The 11,875-nt window shown below is 29.9% G+C and overlaps 1 protein-coding gene across 1 annotated transcript; it reads left to right on the top strand.

Moving 5' to 3' along the window:
- The first annotated feature begins 250 nt into the window (after positions 1-250).
- On the top strand, positions 251-6,465 carry LOC117926087 (probable LRR receptor-like serine/threonine-protein kinase At3g47570). The gene is made up of 4 exons (XM_034845171.1): positions 251-356; positions 2,056-2,346; positions 2,463-5,852; positions 5,982-6,465. Exons 1-4 carry the CDS (start codon positions 251-253, stop codon positions 6,317-6,319), a joined length of 4,125 nt encoding a protein of 1,374 aa, XP_034701062.1. The 3' UTR covers positions 6,320-6,465.
- Positions 6,466-11,875: the final 5,410 nt, after the last annotated feature.

Raw genomic sequence — 11,875 nt, 5'->3', positions numbered from 1 at the left:
GATGTACCTCTTTTCTCCTTTTGTTTTAGCATTTGTTTTGGTATATTGTTGGGTGGCTTGCTTCACTCCCATGGTTTTCTCCATCAATTTAGTTGATGAGGTTGCTCTTATTGCCTTGAAAGCCCATATCACATATGATTCCCAAGGCATTTTGGCAACAAATTGGTCTACCAAAAGCTCCTATTGTAGTTGGTATGGTATTTCTTGCAACGCTCCTCAACAAAGAGTTTCTGCAATCAATCTCTCGAACATGGGTCTTCAAGGAACTATTGTGCCACAAGTCGGCAACCTCTCTTTTCTTGTTTCCCTTGATCTCAGTAATAACTACTTCCATGCATCTCTTCCCAAGGATATTGGTAAGATTCTCATAAATTTTGTCTACTTTATAAGTCAATACTCATGTTTCCTACTTCAATATATAACATCAATAAAAGCTAGGATTACCATAATATTTTACTTTCAACCATGATGAAATAGTTGCATAATTGATAAATTATAGTTTCAAAAATAATAATTAAATATTTGGCAAATTGGATTGTTAAATTATTGTGATCATGTATAATAATACAGGTTTAATTTATTCTCTTTATTTTGATACAAAATTCATTTTAATTAAATCAATCATTATACAAGTTAAAAATTAGTTCTAGTTTTTTTTTCATTTCTTAAAAATTATTTTCTTTTTCTATTTTGAATGAATTTAGCATAACTATAGGGATGGTGATAATTTTTTGTTTTAAATTTTAGAATGAGTAATACCAAATACAAATCTAAATAAATATACACAACAATAATAAAAAGTTTCAACTGACTTAGTTCTTTTCTTTTTAAGTTATAACATTAATTGATTTATTTATTGTAACATTTTACAATTGATAGATAATTTCAAATATAGAAAATTTTGATCCAAAAAAATTAAATTATTTAAAAAACAACATAATTTAATGTAATATATTATACATTAAAATGTAATCAAATATTTAATAGATATCAAATAATTTCATATATATAACTTAATTTAATTCAATATAAAATATTTAAAGCTACAATATAATATTTATTTGTGATAAACAATAGTGGATTATTTTGTTGTTAATATTCCTAATAAAAAAATGAAAATTAGTTGATCATATTCTATGTAATACTCAACATTTCTATGAAGTGTATAGTTAATTTCACAAATTATTATTATAGAGTAAGAAACATTATTGTACACAACTCACACCAACGTAAAGGTTTCAACTAAACCTAATTTCGTAGCAAATGTCAATTTATGATTCATTCTGTGAAAGTACTAAGAAAAAAATATTAAAGAAAATAATTTCCTTATATTTGATTTTTTGTAAAAATATAAAAAAATCTAATATAATCAAAATTAATTAAAAATTATCTATTTTTAAATTATTTAATCTTTATATAGAAAATTTAAAACAAATTAAATGTGTTTGAAATAGCATATAAATAATTTATTGACTTTAAATATTTTTTCTTTATTTTGTCTTCCTATTTTTCTTCTCAATTTTCTTTCTCTCATATTTTTTTCCAACTAAATAAAACCTATGACTATATTTGGGAAAATATAAGGGAAAGAAAATAAATTTAAAGTTAATAAATTAATTTTTTTTGTGTTTCTTCAAATTCATTACCTTATTTTAATTATTTGATACAAAGATTTAATAGTTTAAAAATACATAAAATTCTAATTAATTTTAATTATATTTTATTTTTTTTTTCTTATTTTTTATAGTAAAACCAAAGAAAATTATCTTGATATATTTTTTTCTTTAATACTCTTTTGAACCAAGCATAGTCTACATGTTCAAAATAATAATATTTCAATTTTTTTTTCTTTTATTTTAGGTAAGTGCAAAGAGCTTCAACAACTGAATTTATTTAATAATAAATTGGTTGGAAGCATTCCAGAAGCCATTTGTAATTTATCAAAACTTGAAGAGCTATATCTTGGCAATAATCAGTTGACCGGTGAAATTCCAAAGACGTTCAGTCATCTTCGTAATCTGAAGATATTGTCTTTGCGAATGAACAACTTAACAGGTTCCATACCTGCCACCATTTTCAACATATCTTCTTTGCTCAACATTAGTCTCTCCTACAATAGCCTCTCTGGAAGTCTTCCCATGGATATGTGCAACACCAATCCAAAGCTCAAGGAGCTTAATCTTACGTCAAATCACTTGAGTGGAAAGATCCCCACCAGTTTAGGCCAATGTACAAACCTTCAAGCAATTTCCTTATCATATAATGAATTCACGGGGAGCATACCAAGAGCAATTGGTAATTTGGTGGAGCTTCAGAGATTGTCTCTCCTCAATAACAGCTTGACAGGTACACTTTTTCTTTCCTCTCTTTTTTTCGATCCTCTCTCACTTTTCCTTAAGCTTTCAAATATGTAAGCATAGTGTTGTTGTTTTTCCAACCCACTCATTTTATTTTTCTTGCAGGAGAAATACCTCAATCACTGTTCAACATCTCTTCATTGAGGTTTTTGCATCTGGGAGAAAATAACCTAGTAGGTATCCTCCCTACAGGCATGGGTTATGATCTTCCCAAGCTTGAAATCATTGATCTCTCAACCAATCAACTCGAAGGTGAAATCCCCTCCAGCTTGTCGCATTGTCGACATCTCCGAGGGCTATCATTATCACTCAATCAGTTCACTGGAGGCATACCACAAGCCATAGGGAGTTTATCGAATCTTGAAGAATTATATCTTGCTTATAACAATTTGGCAGGTGGAATTCCTAAAGAGATTGGGAATCTTTCAAATTTAAATATTTTGCAGCTTGGGTCTAGTGGAATAAGTGGCCCTATTCCTCCTGAAATTTTCAATATCTCTTCTTTGCAAATAATCGATTTGACTGATAATAGCCTTCCTGGGAGTCTTCCAATGGATATCTGCAAACATCTTCCTAATCTCCAAGGGCTCTATCTTTCTTGGAATAAGCTCAGTGGTCAACTTCCTTCAACTCTGTCCTTATGTGGACAATTGCAGTCACTGTCTTTATGGGGGAATAGGTTCACAGGTAACATTCCACCTTCATTTGGTAATTTAACCGCCTTACAGGTTCTTGAATTGGCGGAAAACAATATTCAAGGTAACATCCCCAGTGAGTTGGGGAATCTCATCAACTTACAGTACTTGAAACTTGGCGCAAACAATCTAACAAGGATAATACCAGAAGCAATTTTCAATATCTCTTCATTGCAAGAGATTGATTTTAGTAATAATAGCCTTTCTGGGAGTCTTCCAATGGATATCTGCAAACATCTTCCTGATCTTCCCAAGCTTGAATTCATTGATCTCTCAAGCAATCAACTCAAAGGTGAAATCCCCTCCAGCTTGTTGCATTGTCGACAGCTCCGAGTGCTATCATTATCAGTCAATCACTTAACTGGAGGCATACCAAAAGCTATAGGGAGTTTATTGAATCTTGAAGAATTATATCTTGGTTATAACAAATTGGCAGGTGGAATTCCTAGAGAGATTGGGAATCTTTCAAATTTAAATATTCTGGACTTTGAGTCTAGTGGACTAAATGGTCCTATTCCTGACCAACTTTTCAATATCTCTTCATTGCAAGAGATTGCTTTGACTGATAATAGCCTTTCTAGGACTCTTCCAATGGATATCTGCAAACATCTTCATAATCTTCAAGGGCTTTATCTTTCTTTCAATCAGCTCAGTGGTCAACTTCCTACAACTCTCTCCTTATGTGGACAATTGCTGTCACTGTCTTTATGGGGGAATAGGTTCACAGGTAACATTCCACCTTCATTTGGTAATTTAACCGCCTTACAGGATCTTGAATTGGGGGACAACAATATTCAAGGTAACATCCCCAATGAGTTGGGGAATCTCATCAACTTACAGAACTTGAAACTTAGCGAAAACAATCTAACAGGGATAATACCAGAAGCTATTTTTAACATCTCAAAACTGCAGAGCCTTTCGTTGGCACAAAATCACTTTTCAGGCAGTCTCCCATCAAGACTTGGCACTCAACTCCCCGATCTTGAAGGGCTTGCTATAGGACGCAATGAATTCAGTGGAATAATTCCAATGTCTATTTCAAACATGTCAGAACTTACCGAGCTGGACATATGGGACAATTTCTTCACTGGTGATGTGCCAAAAGATCTAGGTAACTTGAGAAGGCTTGAATTTCTCGACCTTGGATTCAATCAATTGACTGATGAACACTCCGCCTCTGAGGTTGGTTTTCTTACTTCTCTGACAAATTGTAAATTTTTGAGAACATTGTGGATAGAAGATAATCCTTTAAAAGGTATTCTTCCAAATTCACTAGGGAATCTTTCCATTTCTCTTGAAAGTTTTGATGCATCAGCCTGCCAATTCAGAGGAACCATCCCCACAGGAATTGGTAATTTGACCAGTTTGATATCTCTAGAGCTAGGAGATAATGACTTGACAGGGTTGATTCCAACTACATTGGGTCAACTAAAGAAGCTCCAGGAATTAGGCATTGCTGGAAATAGACTACGAGGATCCATTCCAAATGATCTTTGTCGTTTGAAGAACTTGGGATACTTGTTTTTGAGTTCTAACCAACTAACTGGATCAATCCCAAGTTGTCTTGGATATCTTCCTCCACTACGAGAACTCTCTCTTCACTCCAATGCATTAGCTTCCAACATTCCTCCGTCCTTATGGACCCTTAGAGGTTTGTTGGTTCTTAACTTGTCTTCAAATTTCCTAACTGGTCATCTACCTCCCGAAGTTGGAAACATAAAGTCCATTAGAACATTGGACCTGTCAAAGAACCAAGTTTCAGGTCACATTCCAAGAACATTGGGAGAACTACAAAGTTTGGAAGACCTTTCCTTGTCCCAAAACAGACTACAAGGCCCTATACCTCTAGAGTTTGGTGATTTGCTAAGCTTGAAATTCTTGGATTTGTCCCAAAACAATTTATCTGGAGTCATTCCCAAGTCATTAGAGGCTCTTACTTATCTCAAATATCTAAATGTTTCTTTCAATAAACTACAAGGAGAAATTCCGGATGGAGGACCTTTCATGAATTTCACTGCTGAATCATTCATCTTCAATGAAGCTTTGTGTGGGGCACCTCATTTTCAAGTCATAGCATGTGATAAAAGCACTCGCAGTCGATCATGGAGGACGAAGTTATTCATCTTGAAATATATTCTACCTCCAGTCGTATCAATAATAACTTTAGTGGCTTTCCTTGTTTTGTGGATACGTAGACGAAATAACTTGGAAGTGCCAACTCCAATTGACTCATGGCTTCCTGGATCACATGAAAAGATTTCACACCAGCAACTTCTTTATGCAACAAACTACTTTGGTGAAGATAATTTGATTGGGAAAGGAAGCCTGAGCATGGTATATAAAGGGGTATTATCTAATGGCTTAACTGTTGCTGTAAAGGTTTTTAATTTAGAATTCCAAGGAGCCTTTAGGAGTTTTGATTCAGAATGTGAAGTGATGCAAAGTATTCGCCATCGGAATCTCATCAAGATAATTACTTGTTGCTCAAACCTTAACTTCAAAGCATTGGTGCTCGAATATATGCCTAAAGGAAGTCTTGACAAGTGGTTGTATTCTCACAACTATTTTTTAGATCTCATCCAAAGATTAAACATCATGATTGATGTGGCATCAGCATTGGAGTATCTTCATCATGATTGTCCAAGCCTTGTGGTGCATTGCGACTTAAAGCCCAACAATATTTTGTTAGATGATGACATGGTTGCTCATGTGGGCGATTTTGGGATTGCAAGATTGTTGACTGAAACAGAGTCTATGCAACAAACAAAGACCTTGGGCACAATTGGCTACATGGCACCAGGTAAAGTTCCTCACTACTTCTATGCCTATTACTACAAATTTTTTTGATTTTGTAAATTTGTTTCCTTCCTTTGAAATAGCTTTCCAATTTTTTTAATTTATAATAAAAAATAACATGATGCGCAAGCAGAGTATGGCTCAGATGGTATATTATCCACAAAGGGCGATGTTTTTAGCTATGGGATCATGCTAATGGAGGTATTTGCAAGGAAGAAGCCTATGGATGAAATGTTCAATGGAGATCTAACCTTGAAGAGTTGGGTGGAGTCATTAGCTGATTCGATGATAGAGGTTGTGGATGCCAATCTATTGAGGAGAGAGGATGAAGACTTTGCCACAAAGTCGAGTTGTTTGTCCTCCATTATGGCTTTAGCTTTGGCATGTACAACCGATTCACCTGAGGAGAGGATTGACATGAAAGATGTGGTAGTTGGACTTAAGAAGATCAGAATCGAACTGTTGATATAAGGATTACTTCAAATTGTTACACAACAGTTCATGTCAATAGTTCGAAACATGTGGGAGCTAGTTAAGAGTACAAAAATAACGATCCTCACCATTCTTAGGTATATGTCATGGGTCTGAATGTTTTTAATTCTACCTTTTCTCCATTAGCAGAGTTTTAGAATAAGGTATATCTAAGTGAGTCATGGAAAGGCATATCATGCTTTTCTTTTTAAGGTTTAATAGAGATATTGTGCTAAAGGTTGCTTTGTTCTCAAATAATTTAGCAGATGGGTTTCCTTTTCTTGCCTTGAAAGTCCATCCAACCTACGACTCTTAAAGGCATTTGGCAACAAACTGATCCATTCAACCTTCTCTATTTAATTCATTTATAAGAATTATTTTTTCATATTATTTATTTTTTAATTTATGTATCATTATTTATATAACATAGTAGTTATTTTTATTTATTTTAAATTCCTTAATGTAATAAAATTAAAATTCTAAATAAATTATATTTAACTAATTTATAAGAATTACTTTTTCATTAAAAGGTTCTAAAATTTCTTGTTTCATAAATTTACACAAAAAATTAACATAGAAAGAGAAAAAAATTAAAAGGTAAAATATAAGAACTTTTTTATTTTATTTATTTATTTATTATATTTTCTACTTTTATGGATATATTGTGAAAATTATTTTAGTTTTATTTATAATTCCTTAACATAATAAAATTATAATTATAAGCAAACTCAATTTGATTGGTTTATATGATTACTCTTTCATTATAGTGATTTCATTAAAGGGTTCCCAAAGTTGGTATAGTTTCACAAAAGATAAGAAAATAAAATTATAAGGTATAATATAAGTACTTTTGTCTACCATATATTGTGATAATATATTTAAAGTTATAAATAAATTTGTTATTATAATTGCATGTTCTTTAAGTAAAGGAATATTGTTATTGCTTCTATAGTAATACTTGTTCTTTAATAATGTATTTTTTTTATGAATTTAATGATCATGATTTCATATTTGAAACTATCAACAAATAATGAGATTCGACATCTATGGAATTTAGAGGATTTGGAACATAATTTGGTTAGATTTATATGCTTAAACTACGTGAGCAAATTGCAAATGAATTATTTAATTAGTTGAGTAAATTGCAATACATATGATATTTCATATCAAAAATAATTTTTACTATTAATATATTAACTGTATAATATTTGAAAGAATACTTAATTTAATTTTGTAAAATAAGTTATCTTTAGTCTTTAGCTATTTTCATTATCAAATAGTTAAATTAAATTCAGTACTTAAAACTAAATCATACCAAACATTTTTCACTTTCATTTATTTAGTACTTATTATATAGCTCTTCACTTCCGGAATTAAAGTTTTCCAACACTTAATTTCCATTTTCATCAGGCATCCCTTCTAAATTGTTTTTTTCTTTTTTGTCAAATTCACTGTGCAATTTAGCCAAGGAATAAATTCGTTATAAGCAAAATTGTACTAAAAAACTTAATATAACTAAAACTTTTTTTTGTCAATGTTTTTCTGTTGTTTCTTAAAAATAAAAATAAAATAGGGTCTAAAATGTTCTCATAAATTATCACTTTAAAAAAAACCAACAAAATAAAAAAAAAAATCAATTAATTTAGATAAGAAGTTAATCCCAATTAAATCTACAAAATTCCAGAATTAAATAAATAGATTTAATACCTATTCAATCAGTTTTATTCATATTTAAGCCAAATTCAGGTCTATTCAAGTTTCTCACACAAAAAAAAAAAGTGAGTGTCTTTGAACTCTTGTCAGTTTTAAGTTAATTATTATTAAAGATTGCTAGAAGAGATGATGAGTGATTTTGAGGTGATGGATGGTCCCAAGTTTTAAATTTTTATTCTTTTGTGGGAAATAGTATTTGAAGTTTAAGGGTATCAAATTTTGTGTCTTAAACCAATTAATGAAGGGCAATAGTTTATTTATTACTCAAAATTTTCAGCCATGTTCAGATTGCAATTCAATCACATTTGCAAAAACTTTATTTTTTCCAAACAAATGTAAGTCATTAGATCGATTTTAAAACCCTAATATTTAATTTCTTTTCCCATGTGAGGAGTCCATAATTGTGAGAGCTAGGCTAGCAATTTGAGCTGCAAGTTTTTTTACCTAATTTAAGGGTGTTTGTTTTAAGAGATAATCTTATGGGTATTGGTTGAAAATTATCTTTTCAATGAAAAATTATCCTTCAAAACATGGGTTGATTCAATGTAGTTTCCATCCCTACTCTCATATTCATAATTTTTGGGGTATATTTCTTTCTTTTCTTTTTCTTTCTTGCATTGATTCAAGTTGAGACCAAAAATGAGTTTGGTGTAAGCTCCAAGTATGCTCTGAAAGAAGAAGGTGAATAGCTAAAGCTTGAAAAAACTAGACAAGTTGTATAGGTGAGGATTATGACTTGAAGCCTAATAATGTTTTATTAGATGATGACTTTATTGCTCATATATGAGATTTCAGCATTGAAAAACTATTAATGGAAATTGAATCTATGAAGCAAACCAAAACCTTAGGCTCAATTGGCTATATCACACGGGGTAGAGTTTCTTACCACTTCCATACATACTCATTACAATGGTGCTATGAATTTATGTCATTTTTTTCTTAAATAGTTTTCTTTTTGTTCCAAAATTACTAGTTTACTTCAAAGTTTTACGTAATTGATAAGTAATATTGTATATAATAAGTAGGCTAGAGGATCAAGGTAGTAAGTAATATTGTATATAAGTAGGTTAGAGGATCAAGGCACATTAAGCTACCACTTTTTTAGGCCTCTTTATGGCACCTAATTACTTTCATACAAAAAGGGGAAGTTTTTTGTGAAGGACAAGACAAAAGATTGAAATTCTTAACAAAATAACAGGCTAAAATTCTATAAATATCCATCAACTAAGAGTGGGTGAAATTTTCTAAAAGCATTAATTAAAGTGCCTTAAAGCATGCGAAATTTTTTTCAGGGTATTTGAAGTATGAGGTCCCCATATTACCTATATGTAATCAATAAACACTTAATTTTTAATCAAAATTTTGTCTTTTAACCCTTATAAAATAAAATTTATGATGATGATTTAATTTGGTAAACCAAAATCCTTCCAAAAAATATTTTCAAAATATCTAATATGTTTTTTGAAACATTTCTATTTTTATTATAATTTTCACTTTTATTTTTTAAAAAAAAATACAAGTTTCATAATTATATGATAAAAATAATAATTTTTGAAAAAATTTAAATTAATAAATCATCTTCTTGTATTGAGTTTAAGGAAGACAGAATGTCTAAATTTTTATTTGGGTTGTCTAAAAGAATTAGAAAATGATGTAGAATGCTTAATCACCTTTAGTTTTTTTATAATAAAATAATTTTTATAATTTTTTTCCTTTTCACGGTTTTTTATCTTAATTTTTATACACCTTTCTTTCCTTCAATGCATTGAATGGATGATGTTAATATATTGATATTATTTGTTGGATGTCAATAAGATATGAAAAAAAATATCTCTGATACTATTATTTTTGTTATAAAACATAGGTACAACAATAAATATATTGTACTTACAATATAAATATACTAACATTATAATACATTACTATAAAACTTAATTGAAAAAATTTTGAATTTTTTTATGAAATTGATAATTTTGCATGATCATATTGTATTTCCTAACATACTTATATTATAAACCATTTTTGAAACCAAATGAAGTACTAATTTGAATTCATGACAGTTGTAGCTTTTTTTTTTCTTTTTTTATAAAAATGATTAAGCAATTTCAATGCATTGAATTAAATGATGTTAATAAACCGGTATGATGTGTTAATACCAATGTCAATAAGGTATAAATAAGTATTTATAAAATTATTAATTTTTTCATAAAATATTGGTAGGGCATAAATTATGATACATTACGGCATAACCTAAGTTAGAAAATTTTAAATTTTTTCATGTGTTAAACTGCCAAAGTGAATATTTTTATGTTATTCAATTGATGAGTGCTTACGAAATTAACTACTCATTCTATTAGGGTAACAAAGTTTTTACTCAATCATGAGCAATTGCTAAAGTTTGTTATTATTTTCATAAAATGGCATAGTAACCTTAGGGTTTGGTTTTTATTCAAGAAAATTTGATAATTAAATTTCTTTTTTTACTAGGTTTTCTACAAAAAAAAAAAAATATTAAGTTTTTGAAAAAAAAATCAAGATAAGTATATTTCAAATAATTTTAATTTCTTATTTATTTTTCCTTTGGGCTATTTTTCTTGATTTTTTTTTTTCTCATTTATTTTTCTGTTTTTTCACTTTTCCAAATTTTTTTTCAACCCCACCTAAGGAAGTAATGAAAAAAAAAATGGTGAATTATAGGGTAAAGTTGTAATTTCATCACTCACTTTTCCAAATTTTTTTTTCAACCCCATAGAAGCAAAGAAGTAATGGGAAAAAGTTCGAACCAAGGGCAAAGTTAGCAGATGATAAGTTGGGTCCTTCTCAAGTTTAATAAATAGGTGACCCTATAGGATAATTATCACATCCAACTTATCATATTTGATCATTTTCCTAATTTTTGTTATTTATGCTTCTACATATTACCATTTCTTTGTTGCTTTTATTAATGAAAGCTAACGCCATGGAGTATAGATTAGAAGGAATAGTATCCACAAGAGGTGATGTTTACAGTTATGGGATCATATTGATTAAAACTTTTATAAGGAAGAAGCTTATTTCAGTCATTAGTCAGCAACATAAAGGAAGTTATCGATGCTAATCTATTGAACAGAGAAGACAAGCATTTTTCTATAAAAAAATATATAAAAAAAAAAAGTTGTCTTTCATCCATTATAATATTAGCTTTAGAATGTACAATTGAGTCTCCCAAGGAGATGATTAATACAAAAGATGAGGTAGCTAGACTCAAAAAGATTCGAATCAAGCTATTTATGTAAAGACTATATATATTGCTTTAGAGAAGGCTTAAATATTTACTTCAAAAATAAAATTGTTGCAAATTAGTTCATGTCCCTCTCCTCCAATGAGCTCAAGAGTAAACAAATGTGGCTAGAGACACCATTAGCCATATGTTGCCAAGTACTGAAAGTTTCATTTTATATCAATTGCATGTATGATAGTCCACAAGAGTTATTCTCAAGTGTCCTTTTCTCCTTTGTCCTTGAGACTATCACTACTTTAATTAATTTTGCTTCATATCCTATCCTTCTTTTCCTTTAAATTTACAAATCAACAATTCAATTGAGCTTGAATAACACCATTGATTTGCATATTTTTGTTTCTCTTGTTAAATTAGCATATTCTTCAAGAGAAGGTACCCATGAGATCTTTATGGTAGAACATTGCTAACCTTCATAGACTTTGCAAACCTTAAAAATAGGGTTGACAACATTATTTGAAATAGGTTGTTGAATGCATTGCTCTACTTGGGAAGTGTTTTCAAAAAAAAAAAATTGAAAAATAAACTCTATTTGGTAACTATTTTTTAAAATAGTTTTTTATTTT

Source organism: Vitis riparia, chromosome 12, assembly GCF_004353265.1.
Source record: "Vitis riparia cultivar Riparia Gloire de Montpellier isolate 1030 chromosome 12, EGFV_Vit.rip_1.0, whole genome shotgun sequence".
NCBI lineage: Eukaryota > Viridiplantae > Streptophyta > Magnoliopsida > Vitales > Vitaceae > Vitis > Vitis riparia.
The sequence above is the reverse complement of the archived record's forward strand: the minus strand, read 5'-3'. Positions and strand labels throughout refer to the sequence as shown.

Excerpts from the sequence above, each read along its gene's own strand:
- LOC117926087 (XM_034845171.1), top strand. The coding sequence starts at position 251 with ATGGGTCTTCAAGGAACTATTGTGCCACAAGTCGGCAACCTCTCTTTT. Across the intron at positions 2,347-2,462 it reads CCTCAATAACAGCTTGACAG|GAGAAATACCTCAATCACTG; the intron begins GTACACTTTTTC and ends TTTTTCTTGCAG. Across the intron at positions 5,853-5,981 it reads AATTGGCTACATGGCACCAG|AGTATGGCTCAGATGGTATA; the intron begins GTAAAGTTCCTC and ends ATGCGCAAGCAG.